Source organism: Astyanax mexicanus, chromosome 2 (genome assembly GCF_023375975.1).
Source record: "Astyanax mexicanus isolate ESR-SI-001 chromosome 2, AstMex3_surface, whole genome shotgun sequence".
NCBI classification, from domain to species: domain Eukaryota; kingdom Metazoa; phylum Chordata; class Actinopteri; order Characiformes; family Acestrorhamphidae; genus Astyanax; species Astyanax mexicanus.
In genome coordinates, this window is record NC_064409.1 from 39,795,753 (window position 1) to 39,814,188 (window position 18,436).

Here is an 18,436-nt window from a genome sequence, read left to right on the forward strand (position 1 = left end):
AAGCTGATATTCCAGTATGATTTTGGACTTTTTTTTCAGACCAAATACTCATGAGATGAAGAGTTCTGGTATTCTCAAAATCGATGCTTTATATTCATTATTTCTGTGCAAAATGGCTTTCATGTCATGTTGCCAATTCATTTTAAAGGATAAAATCAGCTCGGGCCAGGCTAATTCCAAGTTTTCCTTAAAGTAGAAGACTAGTTCTCTTCAGATCATGTGTATTTGTTCTGGCCCAAGATTAAAAAATTCTTCAAACTTGTACTGGAACAGTGACTTTTTTGTGCAAAATGGCTTGTTATACCATGTTGCCAGTTCATTTTAAAGTACAAAATCAGCTCGGGCCAGGCTATTTCCAGGCTTTCCTTAAAGTAGAAGACTAGTACTCTTCAGATCATGTGTATTTGTTCCGGCCCAAGAATAAAAAGTCCTTCAAAATCACACTAGAACATCAGCTTTATATTAAATTTTTTTGTGCATTATGGATCGGTAGGCCATGTTGCCAGTTAATTTTAAAGTATAAAATCAGCTTGGGCCAGGCTAATTCCAGGCTTTCCCTAAAGTAGAAGGCTAGTACTCTTTAGATCATGTGTATTTGGTCTGGCCCAATATGAAAAAGTCCTTCAAAATCACACTGGAACATCAGCTTTACATAAAAAAAATTGTGCATTATGGATCGGTATTCCATGTTGCCAGTTCATTTTAAAGTATAAAATCAGCTTGGGCCAGGCTATTTCCAGGTTTTCCTTAAAGTAGAAGACTAGTACTCTTTAGATCATGTGTATTTGGTCTGGCCTAAGATTAAAAAGTCCTTCAAAATCACACTAGAACATCAGCTTTACATAAAAAAATTGTGCATTATGGATTGGTATGCTATGTTGCCAGTTCATTTTAAAGTATAAAATCAGCTCGGGCCAGGCTAATTCCAGGTTTTCCTTAAAGAAGAAGACTAGTACTCTTCAGATCATGTGTATTTGGTCTGGCCCAAGATTAAAAAGTCCTTCAAAATCACACTAGAACATCAGCTTTACATAAAAACAATTGTGCATTATGGATCGGTATTCCATGTTGCCAGTTCATTTTAAAGTATAAAATCAGCTTGGGCCAGGCGAATTCCAGGTTTTCCTTAAAGTAGAAGACTAGTACTCTTTAGATCATGTGTATCTGGTCTGGCCCAAGATTAAAAAGTCCTTCAAAATCACACTAGAACATCAGCTTTATATTCAATTTTTTGTGCATTATGGATCGGTAGGCCATGTTGCCAGTTAATTTTAAAGTATAAAATCAGCTTGGGCCAGGCTAATTCCAGGTTTTCCTTAAAGTAGAAGACTAGTTCTCTTCAGATCATGAGTATTTGTTCTGGCCCAAGATTAAAAAGTCCTTCAAAATCACACTAGAGCATCTGCTTTATATTCAATTTCTTTGTGCATTATGGATCGTTATTCCATGTTGCCAGTTCATTTTAAAGTATAAAATCAGCTCGGGCCAGGCTAATTCCAGGTTTTCCTTAAAGAAGAAGACTAGTACTCTTCAGATCATGTGTATTTGGTCTGGCCCAAGATTAAAAAGTCCTTCAAAATCACACTAGAACATCAGCTTTACATTAAAAAAATTGTGCATTATGGCTCGTTATACCATGTTGCCAGTTCATTTTAAAGTATAAAATCAGCTTGGGCCAGGCTAATTCCAGGCTTTCCTTAAAGTAGAAGACTAGTACTCTTCAGATCATGTGTATTTGATCTGGCCCAAGATTAAAAAGTCCTTCAAAATCACACTAGAACATCCGCTTTACATAAAAAAAATTGTGCATTATGGATTGGTATGCTATGTTGCCAGTTCATTTTAAACTATAAAATCAGCTCGGGCCAGGCTAATTCCAGGTTTTCCTTAAAGTAGAAGACTAGTTCTCTTCAGATCATGTGTATTTGTTCTGGCCCAAGATTAAAAAATTCTTCAAAATTGTACTGGAACAGTGGCTTTTTTGTGCAAAATGGCTCGTCATACCATGTTGCCAATTCATTTTAAAGTATAAAATCAGCTTGGGCCAGGCTAATTCCAGGTTTCTCTTAAAGTAGAAGACTAGTACTCTTTAGATCATGTCTATTTGGTCTGGCCCAAGATTAAAAAGTCCTTCAAAATCACACTAGAACATCAGCTTTACATAAAAACAATTGTGCATTATGGATCGGTATTCCATGTTGCCAGTTCATTTTAAAGTATAAAATCAGCTCGGGCCAGGCTAATTCCAGGTTTTCCTTAAAGAAGAAGACTAGTACTCTTCAGATCATGTGTATTTGGTCTGGCCCAAGATTAAAAAGTCCTTCAAAATCACACTAGAACATCAGCTTTATATTCAATTTTTTGTGCATTATGGATCGGTAGGCCATGTTGCCAGTTAATTTTAAAGTATAAAATCAGCTCGGGCCAGGCTAATTCCAGGTTTTCCTTAAAGTAGAAGACTAGTACTCTTTAGATCATGTGTATTTGGTCTGGCCCAAGATTAAAAAGTCCTTCAAAATAACACTAGAACATCAGCTTTATATTCAATTTTTTTGTGCATTATGAATCGGTAGACCATGTTGCCAGTTAATTTTAAAGTATAAAATCAGCTTGGGCCAGGCTAATTCCAGGCTTTCCCTAAAGTAGAAGGCTATTACTCTTTAGATCATGTGTATTTGGTCTGGCCCAATATGAAAAAGTCCTTCAAAATCACACTGGAACATCAGCTTTACATAAAAAAATTTTGCATTATGGATCGGTATGCTATGTTGCCAGTTCATTTTAAAGTATAAAATCAGCTTGGGCCAGGCTAATTCCAGGTTTTTCTTAAAGTAGAAGACTAGTACTCTTCAGATCATGTGTATTTGTTCTGGCCCAACATGAAAAAGTTCTTCAAAATCACACTTGAACATCTGCCTCATATTTTTTGAGCGCAATGGCTTTTAAAATATAATTTTATTAAATATATATTTAATTATTTATTGTAATATATAATTATAAATTCAGTAATTAAAATAAATATTTTACAATATACAAAATTATATTTAATAATATATTGTATATTTACATTGTTAATAAACAGCTGTACTGCTTTTCTTCATTCTATCTCCTTCAGTGTTGATCTGTGAGGTGTTTAATATAAACAGCGGGTGTTTGTGAACGCTCCCTTTAGTTCACGGTGGTTCAGTGAAGCGGCAGCTGCGAATATCAAACCAACTTCAGCCGGGGAATACGAGGCTGCGAATATCGAGCCAAACGAATCTGGAGCTGCGAATATCAAACCAACTTCAGCCTCGTCGGAGCTCGACTGGAGGTTAACTCGACAGTGTTCAGCAGGGAGAGAGAGAGAGGAGAGGCGATATATTTCTCCTTTGACGTCGCAAAAAACAAGATAACGTGTAAACCGTGTGGAGCGACTCCATCTCCGGTAAAAACACCACTAATATTTCAGCTTCTGCAGACCAGAGTCCCACAGATCTCCATGCAGAGATCCGCGTTTTAATACTGATGTTATTTCATGAGCTGATGGTGTGTTTAACTCGGCAGTGCACTAAAACACAGAACTGATACAGAACTCACTCATTAAGATCAGATCATCTGTTTAGTCTCACAGTGGGAAAGATACAGCTAGTGTTAAAGCAGGAACAGGTCAGAAAGGAACTCAATAATATATCCAAAATAAAACAATAAAATAAGTGAATCTATGAACCCAAAAGTCTGTGTAAAGTTCCTTACAGCACTTTCTCATAAGTTTCTCACTTTAACTCATGAAGTCTCTCAGTACATCCTGAGAGCATCTCTACAGGACAGTGTGTGAAGGTGTGTTTTTGATCTCATTTATAGACTGTAGCTCCAGTAGGTGTGCTGGGTTAGTGCTGGAGATAAAACTAGATCATTTAAAAGCTGTTTTTGCATCTACAGCTCTGTTCAAACTATAATTTAACTATTCAGTTGTTTTATGACCTGATTTCTAGAGCAAAATTTTAAATGTAAAATATATATAGTCACACACCTATAATAATAATAATAATAATAATAATAATAATAATAATATACATTAAATCATATATAAATATATTTCACATTCAAACATTAACAATATTACTCAATTGGTTATTAAACGTTTCATTTCGTATACGTGTAGAGTTAATAATTCAAGGGAACTGATGAAAAAAGCATTTACATTTACACCCTTTACATTTTAGTCGACTAAATTTACTGTAATTTTAGTAGACTATATTCTTATGACATTAAGTCGACTAAAACTAAGTCGACTAAATTACTGAATTGTGACTAAAACTAAATGCTATTTTCGTCACAAAACTATGACTAAGACTAAATCAAAATTTGTTGTCAAAATTAACACTGGTGGCAAACCTGCAAGTAGATAGCTTACAGTTGTTGTTACATTGTTTGGTTTTAAATTGTTTTATCATCAATTTATAGAAGTGTTTCATAAAATTGTTTGATGAAATGGTTTCATAAGTATTTTTATAGAGTGATTGAAAAGGCTGTTTTATTTGTTTATCTATTTGTTAACTGGAAAGAAAAATAAAAGGATAATATGCAATATGTGGTTGCTACATTCATTCAGGCTTAAAAAAACGAAAAAGTAATCCAAAGTAATCAGATTACGTTACTCACTTGAAGTAATGTAACTGATTACGTTACAAATTACATTTTGAGTGATGTAATCAGTAATCTGTAAGGGATTACATTTTAAAAGTAACCTTCCCAACACTGATAATAAATAACTGAAAGTTTATTACTCCCTCATTTTAAGCCAAGTAATATATTTTTTTCTCTTCAGGTTCTTCTCTGGCGTCTCATGAGGGAGGAGTGCGGTTGTCTGGAGGGATGGAGTGTGAGGGGGAAGTGGAGGTGTTCTTCAGGCAGGACTGGAGGAGAGTTCTGCTGGACTCCTGGAGTGAGTCTGAGGCCTCTGTGGTCTGCAGACAGCTGGGCTATGGTTCTGTACTCAACATCTCCAGCTCCTCTTCATCCAGTCCTGAACACAGCTACATGTGTGTGACGGGTTTCAACTGCTCTGGGAGTGAAGCTCATCTGAGGAACTGCAGCAGCTCACAAGCAGTTAACTGCAGCTCCACAGTACAGCTCTACATCACCTGCTCTGGTAAGCATTGCACAGTTAATATATGTATAATTTTATTTGTATGTATGATAACATGCAAAAGTGCCTCTATTATCCATATTTTTGAACATTTGAGAATAATTATTTGGCAAATATGAGTACATATACACAACACATATCTTGTGAAAGGAGTTTTAAAAAAACATCTTTTGTATTTGTGTAAATTTTAGGTACATCTAACACAGTCCACAGCTCCATCAGGCTGGTTGGTTCTGGGGGAGACTGTGCAGGAAGGCTGGAGGTTTTCCACAGTGGATCATGGGGGACAGTGAGTGATGAATTGTGGGATATTGAGGATGCGCAGGTGGTCTGCAGACAGCTGCAGTGTGGAGTGGCCCTCAGTGCTCCAGTACCGGTACCAGCCCGGTTTGGATCTGGAACTGGACCCATTTGGCTTAATGAGGTGGAGTGTGAGGGGAACGAGGCGTCTCTGTGGAACTGCAGATATCAGCTGTGTGGAGAGGATGAATGTGGACACAAGGATGATGTAGGAGTCGTGTGCTCAGGTACTTCGTATCTTGAATTGCTCAGTTTGTAATGATCTTGTAATCAAGTACCAATGCCCTATCTATGTACAACTGGAGGTACATTTTGAATAAATAAAGAAGAAACTTTTGCACGTTTAAATCAATGTGCATAACTAGCTAGCTATCTTTCTCCCGCCAGAGTATAAAGAGATCAGACTGACTGAAGGCTGTGAGGGGAATCTGGAGGTGTACTATAATGGAACCTGGGGGAATGTGTGTGTAAATGGGATGACCGATGAAACGGCAAAATTGATCTGTCGAGAGCTGAACTGTGGAAGAACTGGCAGTGAGTCTTGGTCTAAAGCAAGAGTGGAATCAGCTCCTAACTGGCTGGATAATGTAAAATGTAGGAAACATGACTCCACTCTGTGGCACTGTCCATCTTCTTCCTGGGGGGAGAACAGGTGTGATAATCGCAATGAGGTTGCTTGCATTACCTGCTCAGGTAGGCAGATATGATGAGGTGTTAAAGACTTTAAAGAATGCTAGAACTAATGTAGTTTGTAATTGGAATTTCATAATATTTGATTTTTTGTCCTACCACAGAGAATGGAAATACACTAGATTTGACAAATTGGCTGTGTGATTCATCTCCTCATGAGAGACCGTGCTCAAGTAAGAAAACTTATCATTATCAAAATGATCATGTCTTTGATAAACTACATTTTCTTTCTTTTTGACTGCATGTTCTGCCAGCATGCTTTCACTAATAAGCAATTCTTGTCTTTGCTCGCACTGTTTTATTTGTAGTTTGCATATTTTTTTGCACTTTAACATATTTTAGATAACACTTCTACAGTGATATTTTTAACAAAGGTTTAGAGAGGGATTCTGGGTAATGGAGTCCATCAGAGTGTCTATGTAAGTCTGAGGAATTCAGGTGTAGACAGGACAGGTGTGGTGGATGGGGGTGGATAATATGGCCCTAAAACAATATCACGATGTTTCATGGCATTTATCGCGATAACAGTACTCTTGGTGATATGACAAAACACTGAATTAAAGATATTATTTTAAAAATACACTACTGAAACAAAATAAAAATTTAATTCTGTTTTTGCATATGATATGGCACCCCCCCAAACTACGATATAAAAAAATACAAGACTTTTTATCAGATGGCAACAGACATCAGTGATCAAGAAAGTCATGATACTATTAATGCACTCTATATAATCTATATAATTAATAATAAAGTAAAATGAATAATATTGGACAGATAAAAACAGCAACCCCAGTGGTGCCCTGCAGTGATAATTAGGGGTGGGTGATATGGCACGATATTTCAGGGTATAGTATCGTTTTTTGCGTTTGATACGATATGGCACAGCCCTAGTGGTGGAAATAACAGGTGTAACAGACAGCTAGTTTAAAAAAAATCAACTGTTTCAACTAAAACGGTAAAACAAGGTAAGTGCTTTTTTTTTACTATGGCTACTTCTGTTTTTTTTTTCTCCTGCTCTCTTCTGCTTGTATATATTTTTCATCTTACAATGCTTTTTTCTCTATCTCTATAAGAACATATTTCATCATACAGTATATACGACTGTTGTAAATGTTTGTAAGACTTTGATGGATAATCATTTTTTTCCCTCTGTGGTGTGTTTGTAGAGCACATTCCTCTGAGGCTGAGGGGAGGAGTAGGAAGCTGTTCTGGATGGCTGCAGGTGTATCATAATAAAACATGGGGGTCTGTATGTGGTGATCTGTGGGACATCAGGGATGCTCAGGTGATCTGCAGGCAGCTGGGTTGTGGGCCGGCGCTGAGTGCTAATAGAAGAGCTGCTGATGGTTCTGGTGGAGGAACTATCTGGATGAACAGAGTGAAGTGTAGAGGGAATGAGATTCACCTGTGGGACTGTCCTCATTCCCTGAAGAACCACACTGACTGCTCCCACAGTGCTGGAGTCACTTGTGGAGGTCAGAGGAACAGACACAACTGAATATATTTGCCTCCTAACTGTTACAGAAACTTTACACATGCTTGAGAAAAATACTTACATCACATTGTTATTTTATGCTCACTCACTAGGCTTCCTGTATCATACTTTGCCTTTAAATAATAAAAGAGGACAGATGGGACATTTTGTCTTGCAAGGTCAGGGACCACTTTTCTCCATTGTAAACAGGCTTGATAGCAACTTCGGTAACTATTGTTGATCATAATGTTGGTCACACACATTTGGTTTCCATCATTTAATAATTGTAATGTTTTTGGGAAGGATAGAAAGTAACAATAGTGAGAGTCTGTATGTGCTTTGCACCAGTCTGTCTAGATCATTCTGTGTTTATAGACATTTCATATGTCATCTTCCATAATATTCATCACAAAATTATTCACATCCAATAAAAGGACTGTGTTCATGTATAAATTGTCTATACATTTTGTATATTTGTTTTTTAGATTCTCAACCACAGACAAGAAGAATCATACTTCCACAAACTCCTCCACCAGCTGTTCCCTCCATCTATCCAGTGTCTCTCCTGGTTCTGGGATCTGTGCTCTTCCTGGCCTTAGTGCTTCTGGTTGTGCTGTTTTATCAGAACAGAGTGCTCAGGAGAGGTAGGGGGATTCAGAGATCATCTACAATCCACTTTCTGTACTTTCTCTAATCATCATTAGTACTTCAGTCTGTCATCGGTCTTCTCTTCTACTGAACTGACTCCATGTTTCTCTCTGTCTCTCTCACAGTGATCTCTAAGAGGAGGAAGACTTCAGCTGAGCCTGTCTATGAGGAGATTGACACCAGGCTCATCCCTAAAAGAATTACTGTCTCAACTGAAAGTAAGAGTAAAATGTTTTTTTTTTCTCTCAAAGCAGAAATGTCTGGTCTTTACAGAAATAATGTAGCAGTTAATCAAATACTTGTCAGATAACTCTCTTTTCATATTGTTATATTTTAGTGTTTAAATATTTAGTGTTTTTTTTGTAGATTTTCTTCCTTTGTTAATAAATTACACCAATTTATCTATCTTTTCTTCCCACTGAATAATGTTCTGAATAATGTATCTTCTCATTCAATAAAATGTATTTATAAAAGCTATTGGATAAAAAAACTTTTAACAATAATTTTAGTTTTCTTTGCTTTTTATTGTTCTATGTATTGCTCTTTTATTGCAACTTTAATATTCACTATCATAGGGCACTACCAGTATTTTCAGTTTCCAGTAGAGGGCAGTGTTAGACTTTTAGACCCTGTGGATGTTTAGTTTCTGTAACAGTAATGCAAGATGATTGACAGGGATTATTTTATTGTTTGTGCATGGAGTTTCTGTAGGTTCACATGTGCTGTAGGTACCAAATGTGTAGCACCTCAAACTATCAAAATATGTTACTGTTAAAATTTTATGTTAAAAAATTTCAATCTGGATTTAGGCCTTATCATAGCACTGAGACAGCTTTAGTTAGAATAACAAACGATCTACTTATAGCCGCCGACCAAGGCTGTGTTTCCTTACTCGTACTTCTCGATCTGAGCGCAGCCTTTGATACAATAGATCATACTATCCTTTTAGAAAGACTAGAGAACATGGTCGGTGTAACCGGAACTGCCTTAGCATGGTTTAAATCGTACTTAACCGATCGCTATCAGTTTGTGAGGTTAAATGATATGTCTTCCAGTTATACCAAGGTAAGATATGGAATTCCACAAGGCTCTATATTAGGACCGTTATTATTTACATTATATATGCTCCCACTGGGCAAAGTTATTAGAAAACACAATGTGAATTTTCATTGTTATGCGGATGACACGCAGCTCTTCATATCAGCCAAACCTGATGACAGAGTGAGATTAAAGAAAATCGAGGATTGTGTAGAAGATGTAAAATCATGGATGTCGCACAACTTCCTCCTATTAAATAGTGATAAAACAGAAGTTCTCCTATTAGGCCCCAAAGCTGCTAGAAATAAATTATCAGACTTAATGCTAAATCTGGCCGACTTCTCAGCCACCCCTGGCTCAGCAGCTAAAAACCTTGGAGTTATCATAGATTCAGATCTAGCATTCGATAAACACATATCTAATGTTACTAGAACAGCTTTTCTACACCTCCGTAACATCGCCAAGCTAAGAAATGCCCTATCACTGCATGACGCAGAAAAATTAGTCCATGCCTTCATTACCTCAAGGCTAGATTATTGTAATGCGCTACTGTCTGGATGTTCCGGCAGTAACTTAAATAAACTTCAGCTAGTTCAAAATGCTGCAGCCAGGGTCCTTACTAAAACTAGAAAATTTGACCATATTAGTCCAGTACTATCAGCACTGCACTGGCTTCCAGTCAAATTCCGCATAGACTATAAAATTCTCCTGTTAACGTATAAAGCCCTACACGGACTCGCTCCTGAGTATTTACAAGACCTCATCTCCTGTTATGAACCACCGCGATTACTCAGATCTCAGGGTGCTGGTTTATTAGTAGTGCCTAAAATTCAGAGGAGCTCTGCAGGAGGAAGAGCTTTCTCTTATAAAGCGCCTCAACTCTGGAATAATCTCCCCGAATATGTTCGGGACTCAGACACAGTCTCAATCTTTAAGTCTAGACTGAAAACTTACTTGTTTAGTTTAGCTTTTGGTAATTAATGTTTTTCCCTTTAGATAAGGCTGCAGATCCAGGGGTTCATGGACAGAGGAAATTGTGGTAAACTGAGATGCTGGTGCTGTTGTTCTCCCACTGCACACGGTCACTCAGGTTTGTGGACGGTGGAGTGGGTGGATGCTGGTGTTTCAGGGTGCCTCCATGTCTATGTTACCTTCTGGCTCTCTGCCTTTAGTTAGGCTGTTTTATTCAGTTCTGCCGGAGTCATTTGCCACACTCTGATAATGTTTTAATATTCTCAGTTTTGCATAAATCCAGTCAAAACTAATTCCATCTCTCTGCCTTCCTCCGAGTTACTGACTGCCCACCTGTCTGACCCGATACCGATGTTCGACCCTCAGGCTCTCGCGTCTCCTGTCCGGCCAGACTGATGGAAGTTTCTGAAGTCAGCTCTTCTCCACCACCACCACAGATCAGCTGCTCATCGACCATCTTACTCTCCACTACAGATTACATCCAAGCCATTAGTGGCGCTATTACACTCCTGAGTACATAAAACCTATATGGATGTATAAAAGACTTTTTAAATTTTAATTTAAAAGCCGTTTGACCAGTGGTAGGATGGTCCCCCCTTTAATGTGAGTCTTGGTCCTCCCAAGGTTTCTTCCTCCTCCTGCAGCTCTGAGGGAGTTTTTCCTTGCCTCCGCGCTCACTGGGGGTTCTGTATTCTGTATTTTCTATGTGTAATGTTTTGCCTGATTCTTTGTCCTGTAATCATGTTTCTGTAAAGCTGCTTTGTGCCAACACCTGTTGTAAAAAGCGCTATACAAATAAATTTGATTTGATTTGATTTGATTACTGTGCCTGTTTACTTTTTTGAGACCAGAAAGTTATTTCTGTGGCGAGAGGTCATGAGATCTTGGGGAAAAGGGAAAAGAAAGAAGAAAAAAAGGAAGAAATAGGGAGACACTTAAATCAGGCCCTCAAACCCACATTTATATTTTTTGTAACAAATAAATAGAAAACACAGACACAAGCAATAACAATAAAAAAACACTTATTTAGAAAGCAATTTACAAAGCTTTGATCTGCTCTCCCTCTCCTCTCCTCCTCTTTACATCCTGGAAGCCTCCTTCTGCTGATCTTCCTCTTTCGGGTGGGGATGGAGACGGTGGAGAGGCAAGTGCTGCTGCTTGAGCTCCAGGACACTGAAGATGCTGGGTCTTCGGGGACTGGGCCTGAATTTACAGAAGAGAAAGATCTGTAGATTTACTTTCACATAGTTACTGTAGTCCTGTAATAGTTTATCCAAATAAGAAGATCTACAGTTCTCCATAGTTCATACATTTGTCTCATTAACATACACTGTTTTTAGCTTGTATGGGATCCTGGGCAAACCCCTGATTCAGCACTTCTCTCATACCATTTTATACACTGCCTGTATTTGTAATTAATGTACTAAACTAGAAATGTCAAAAAAGTAACCAAATAAATAACTTTACTGCAGGATACACACTATCATGATGAAATAATAGAATTAGTAAAACAACTATTTTTTTTAAACAAGCAAGCCTGGATGAAAATGTTCAGAACAGAGAATTAAGAATGACAAGTATTTAAAATTAAGTACAGATACAGTCCATCATTCATTCTGACAGGTGACTTTAATTTAGTTTTAGTCTTTTGTTTGTCACACTTTAGTCATTTAGTCAACAAAACATTTAAGCCTAGTCTAGTCAAATAAAAAGTATGTATTACATTTATGGTTTTACTGTTTTAGATGTGTATTATTTATTGCTAATATTTATTAAAACACCAGCTTTTAAGTTTTGTTTCATTTAAATTAAGCACAAGCTATTTAAAACAAGGTGTATGTATGGACATATTGACAATTTAAAGAACAACTCCCAGGTTCAGATGATGCAAAAATGAAAGACAACCAAAACTGAGATAAAATGGCAATACAGCTAATTGACATTCTTAAAACTACATTTCATTTTAACAGTTTCTCAACTAGAATCTCTCCTTTACTCACAGCTAAATTGGTGTACTCTCATTATATATATGTATATGATATATATGTGTGTGTGTGTGTGTGTGTGTGTGTATATAATAAAATAGCATTTTAAAATCTAAGAACTTGCTGACAAATATGATTCATCTTTATTCTGAAGTGCTCAGAATAGCAGAGGACTGACAGCTTAGGTACCATACTAATGCATACATAACTACATAGGTAGTTAGTTATCTATATTGTAATAAGTTGTTCACAGTCATTACATTGCAAAAAACTAAATCTTAGCAAGTTAAATTATCTAAATTTAAGGCAATAAATCTTATTTTCTTCTCTGATAAGACTTTTTGTCTTACTAAGCATTGTGTAAGTGTTAGATTCAAGATTCAAGATTCAAGATTTTTATTGTCACATCACAGAGTACAGGTGTACATGTGAGTGAAAAACTTGGGTGCAGATTCCCACCAATGCGTAAAGAATAATATTTACAAGAGAGTAATAAAATAATATAAAATATATAAAAATAGGACATACAGATAACTTACAGTATAAACACTATTTACAATACACTTAATTACAATAAACATGATAACTTACACTATAGACAAATATTGCACAGAACAGATATGCACAGATGTAGATATGGATAGTGTGGAAGTAGTCAGTATGTCACAGTATAGCTATGAGTAAGTGCAGGTAAGGAATGAGTTGAGTGGGGAGTGCAGGGGGCAGAATGCTGTATAATATGGAAAAGTCTGATAGATGCAGTGTAAAGTAAAGTGCAGGGTGCAGAGTTTGTATGGGTGTCAGTGGGGTGGGTTGGGCAGAACACCGTTCTACTGGCTATTCCACAGCCTGGTTGCTTGGGGGAAGAAGCTGTCTCGGAACCGGCTGGTTCTGGTCTTCAAGCTTCTGAGCCTCCTTCCACTCGGCAGCTGTGAGAACAGGGAATGGCTTGGATGGAACGGGTCCTTCATGATCTTTTTGGATTTCCTCAGGCAGCGGTTGGTGTATAAATCCAAAAGGTTTGGGAGCTCAACCCCAGTGATGTACTGCGCTGTGCGCACAACCCTCTGCAGGGATTTCCGCTCCAGAGCAGTACAGTTCCCATACCAGGTGGTGATGCTGCCCGTCAGAATGCTTTCCACAGTGCAGGTGTAGAAAGTCCTGAGGATGCTGGGGTTCAGACCAAACCTCCTCAGCCGTCTGAGGAAGTACAGGCGTTGTTGTGCCTTCTTCACCACCCGTGTGGTGTGTTCTGTCCATGTCAGATCCTCGCTGATGTGAACACCCAGAAACTTGAAGCTGCTGACCCTCTCCACCGCAGTCCCGTTGATGGAGATCAACGAGTATGCTTTCTCCTGCTTCCTGAAGTCCACGATCAGCTCCTTGGTCTTGCTGACGTTTAGAGAGAGGTTATTCTCCTGGCACCAGTTTTCCAGGATGTTAACCTCCTCTCTGTAGGCCGATTCGTCGTTGTTTGAGATCAGGCCAACAATTGTTGTGTCGTCAGCAAATTTGATGATGACATTGGAGCTGTGTCTGGCTGTGCAGTCGTGGGTGTACAGGGAGTACAGGAGCGGGCTGAGCACACAGCCCTGGGGCGCTCCGATGTTGAGGGTCAGTGAGGAGGATGTGATGTTGCCCATCCTCACCACCTGCTGTCGGTCTGACAGGAAGTTCAGGATCCAGCTGCACAGTGTGCTGTTCAGACCCAGATCCCGGAGCTTGATGTCGAGCCTCGAGGGAACGATGGTGTTGAATGCTGAACTGTAGTCCACAAACAGCATTCTCACATACGTGTCCTTCTTGTCCAGGTGAGAGAGGGCAGTGTGCAGGGTCAGGGCGATCGCATCGTCAGTGGATCTGTTCTGCCTGTATGCAAACTGCAGTGGGTCCAGGGTGGCAGGCAGTGAGGAACGGATGATATCCCTAACCAGCCTCTCAAAGCATTTGCTTATGATGGAGGTTAGGGCAACAGGTCGCCAGTCATTCAGACAGGTGGTGTGGGCAGTCTTTGGAACTGGCACAATGGTGGCCAGTTTAAAGCAAGCTGGCACAACAGAGAGAGAGAGTGATGTATTATAAATGTCCGTGTAGACTGCTGCCAGTTCTCTATAGCAGGCTTTAAGCACTCTCCCGGGAATGCCATCCGGACCAGCTGACTTGCGTGGATTTATCCGCTGAAAAGCTCTGCGCACGTCAGCTTCAGAGACGGAGGGTGGGATGGGATCAGCGGTGGGCGGGGCGCACTCTGGGAGCGCAGCGGTGGGCGGGGCACACTCTGGGAGCGCAGCGGTGGGCGGGGCGCACTCTGGGAGCGCAGCGTGATCTGCCTCGAATCGAGTGTAGAAGCGGTTCAGCTCCTCTGGCAGCTCAGCGTTGGTGCTGGTCAGAGTGTGAGAGCTTCTCTTGTAGTCAGTGATAATGTTCAGACCCTGCCACAAGCTCTGGGTGTTGGCTGTGTTGAACTGTGCTTCCACTTTCTCTCTGTACCCACGTTTGGCCGCTTTTATGGTCCTACGGAGAGCGTAGCTGGCTCGTTTGTACTCCTCCGTATTTCCAGATCTGAAAGCGGCGCTGCGTGCGCTGAGAGCGGAACGGACGTCACCGTTCAGCCAGGGCTTCTGATTGGGGATAGACGCGCACTGATCTGAGGGGCACTACGTCATCCACGCACTTGCGAATGAAGGCGGTGACTGTGTCTGCGTACTCGTCGATGCTGCTTGACGAATCACGGAACATCTCCCAGTCCACGTGATCAAAACAGTCCTGAAGCATAGCTTCCGATTGGTCAGACCAGCGGCGTACCTCCTTGGTGGTGGGCGGTTCTCGTTTCAGCCTCTGCCTGTAGGTGGGCAGAAGCAGGATGGAGGAGTGATCTGATTTGCCGAACGGGGGTCGGGGGAGGGCTTTGTAGGCTCCTCGGATGTTAGAGTAGCAGTGATCAAGCGTCTGGGTTTTCCGCGTGAAGCATGTAATGTGCTGAAACAGTGCTGGACAAAAAGTTTTAAAGTTTGTCCGGTTAAAGTCCCCTGCAACAATGAGTGCAGCCTCCGGGCGCGCGGTCATCTGCTTGTTGATGGGCTCGTGTAGCTTCCCGAGTTCGAATTCCGCGTCCGCACGCGGGTGTATGTACACTGCCGCTAAACACAGTCCTGTAATCTCACGAGGTAGCCACACCGGCCGGCAGGAGATGATCAGATATTCCAGCTCCGGCGAGCAGAAAGACTCGATGAAATGTACATTCCTCCGATCACACCAAGCATTGTTGATCAGGAAACATACACCACCTCCCTTACTTTTCCCAGAGAGCTCTTTGGATCTGTCGGCGCGGTGCAGAGAGAACCCCGCGGGTTCTATGGCGTGGTCGGGTATGTCCGCGGATAGCCAGGTCTCTGTGAGGCAGATCACGCTGCAGTCACGCATCTCCCGCTGGAAAGCGATCCGTGCGTGGAGCTCGCACAGCTTGTTGTCCAAGGACTGCACATTAGCCAGCAACAAGGTGGGAAGAGGCGGACGGTGAGCGCGGCGTCTCAGCCTGACGAGCACACCGGCTCGCTTGCCTCTTTTCCGGCGTCTGCGTCGCGTGCGTGGCCGGGCGACCCAGGTGAATGGAGCCTCTCCGATGTTAGGGAACAAAGGATCAGCGTTGTGGAACTCAAAGTCCGGTTTGCGGTGAGTGATCGACGATCTGATTCCCAGGAGTGTTTGTCGGTCATATGTGACGATGCCAGTAACATTCAGTGCAAAAAGAGTAACAAGCAAACACAAAAACAAAGAAAAACTGCTAAAATAAGTGGGAGCTCGCAACACGGCAGCCATGCTCGGCGCCATCTTGATGACGTATTTTGCTTATTTTAGGGATAATTATCTTAATCATTCTTACTTAGAATTTGTAATTTGAACTCAAAATAAGCACAATTAAGCAGCAATCAAGTTATTCTGATTCTTGTGTCCATAAACAGTGACTTTTTTGCTTGATTTAGGTGTTACTTCACTCATTTTGAGACTTTGCCATTGCTTTTTTGTAAGAAATCTTACTAAGAAAAATTTGCTTACCCGATTGGCAGATTTGTTTTGCTTAATACATATATTTGTCTTAATTTGCATATATTTTATGTCTAGTTTTTTTTTGCAGTGTAGTGTAAACTGCACTGTGAAGTTTTAAATTAAGGGATGAAATTAGTCCCCCTGTGTTAAAAAAAAGCTTCTTTTACCCGGTGAAAATAGTCACACTTCCATTACATTATGCTAACATTACTTTGTTTTAAAGCAACTGACCTATAAAGATAGTGAGCCAAATTTAGGTCGAGCCAAGTTTATGAAACTACACACTTTTACTGCAGTACAGATTTACACTCTCTACTAAATAATCCATCTCAAAAGCAGAAAAAACGTACTTTATACTGGGAGGCTATATCGTTAAATATAGGGAGTATAGGGAATGTTTTCTTCTGATTTTGAGCTGGACTTTTTAGCAGGGTCAACATTACTGGCTTTCAGGAGCCTAATCTTTAAATTCTTAACAATTAGCTATATTGTAGCGAAGCTGCTTTTATATTCTGTTCACTGTGAATTCACTGTTCTGTTCTGTTCTGTGCTGGGCTTGTGATTGGGGTAGGGGGAGGGGCAGAGCAGGAAAGCGCGTGTGTGTGTGTGAAGGGAGAGAGAGAGAGAGAGAGAGAGAGAGAGAGAGAGAAGAGCTGCCCGTGAGTGTGTGCTGAGAGTGAGAGCTAGAGTTAACCAGTTAGCACTAGCCTTTTGTTATTTTTCGTAGTGATGGGCATAACAGCTCTTTTAGATGAACTGAACCATTAGAATAAGTTCACTAAAAAGATGGGAGACGGAAAGGTCTCCCGTTTTTTTTACAAGTGTTGTAAAAATATATATAAATAACAAATATTGAAATATGTAACTAAATGTTGGGTTTATTATACGATATCGTATAATAAACCCAACATTTAGTTACATATTTCAATTGTTATTTATATATATTTTACAACACTTGTAAAAAAAACGGGAGACTTTTCTTATTATGTTATTTATTTGTAATGTGATTTATATATATAAATCACATTACAAATAACATAATACAAAAAATAAGTATGAACTTCTGCAACATAGATATTACATTAAGAGCAAAATTAACATAAAAAAAATACATTCAGAAGAAAGTATCAACTTCAATGTGCAATCAAATTGAAAATAAATAGCGTAACTGTAGTGCAAAACAAAAGGTCAAGAAACTAAAATAAATACATATAAATAAAACAAAGACACATCCATACGCTCACTGTTGTGGGTGCAGAACAAATTAAATCCAAACAGGATCATCATGATAAAGGTGGCCTTATGCCCTTTACTTCAGAAACTTTGTCTATTGGTTATGAATATGCTTGTTATACAACTATTATTACTAATAGTAATAATATTATAAAAAAATAACCACGATAACAATATTGTTGAATTACTGAGAGACTGACTGAGTGACGCGGTGAGTGACGCAACTTCCGGTCTGCGTACCTGCTTGCTGTTTGTTTAGCTCCTCTCTGTTTTAGCCATTTGTTTACGTTTTCTACTACTTATTAACTTTTAACCGTCTTATAACCTTCCTAAACTTATAAAATCCCTCAGGTAGCCATTATTTTTGTGTTATTTATCGATTTTTGCCGTTTTTTTTGTGTGTTTTGTGCTTACTTCGAGGTAATGGCGTGTGCGGAGGATCGTGCTCTCCTGACACTCAGCGAGGAGCTCGTACGTCTGGATCAGCAGATCCACCGCCTGCTCGAGAGGCAGTCGGAGCTCCACAGGCAGAGGACGAGGCTGGAGGAATCCCGCGACGCCGCCTTCGCGGCCGTCTCCAACCCGGTGATGCCGGCGCGGCGGACCCCGGCGGTCGTTTGCTTCACCCCCGCTCCGGGAGGGGCCTGGGAGCGGCAGCGCGGCCGAGGAAAGCGGGTTTCCCCCCTACCTTCTCAGCCGGATTTTGCCTCCGCAAACCGGTTTGAGGTCCTCAGCTCGTCGCCGTCGCCTCCTTCACCTCCCACAGCCCCGAGGAAAACAGATAAGGGCAGTACCCTCATTGTCGGAGATTCCATTGTTAGCCATTTAAAGGTGTCTAACGCTAAGAGTAATGCTGCAGTGTCGTGTTTTCCAGGAGCTCGGGTCCTGGACGTCGCCCGGCGGCTTCCTACGGTG

General features: G+C 40.2%; 3 protein-coding genes and 1 pseudogene across 17 annotated transcripts in view; 2 read left to right on the top strand and 2 right to left on the bottom strand.

Moving 5' to 3' along the window:
- Positions 1-18,436, top strand: part of LOC125799136 (deleted in malignant brain tumors 1 protein-like) — a 1,283,434-nt pseudogene that overhangs the window by 725,343 nt on the left and 539,655 nt on the right.
- Positions 1-18,436, bottom strand: part of LOC107197253 (scavenger receptor cysteine-rich type 1 protein M130) — a 370,936-nt gene that overhangs the window by 299,525 nt on the left and 52,975 nt on the right. The gene's annotated exons all lie outside the window — the stretch shown is intronic.
- The window catches only part of LOC125799141 (scavenger receptor cysteine-rich type 1 protein M130-like), a 259,014-nt gene that overhangs the window by 193,597 nt on the left and 46,981 nt on the right, over positions 1-18,436 (bottom strand). The gene's annotated exons all lie outside the window — the stretch shown is intronic.
- Positions 4,811-18,366, top strand: LOC125799145 (antigen WC1.1-like). Its single transcript, XM_049475191.1, has 9 exons — positions 4,811-5,134; positions 5,323-5,658; positions 5,819-6,124; positions 6,226-6,294; positions 7,291-7,599; positions 7,712-7,777; positions 8,084-8,242; positions 8,372-8,464; positions 17,942-18,366. Exons 1-9 carry the CDS (start codon positions 4,858-4,860, stop codon positions 18,244-18,246), a joined length of 1,920 nt encoding a protein of 639 aa, XP_049331148.1. The 5' UTR covers positions 4,811-4,857; the 3' UTR covers positions 18,247-18,366.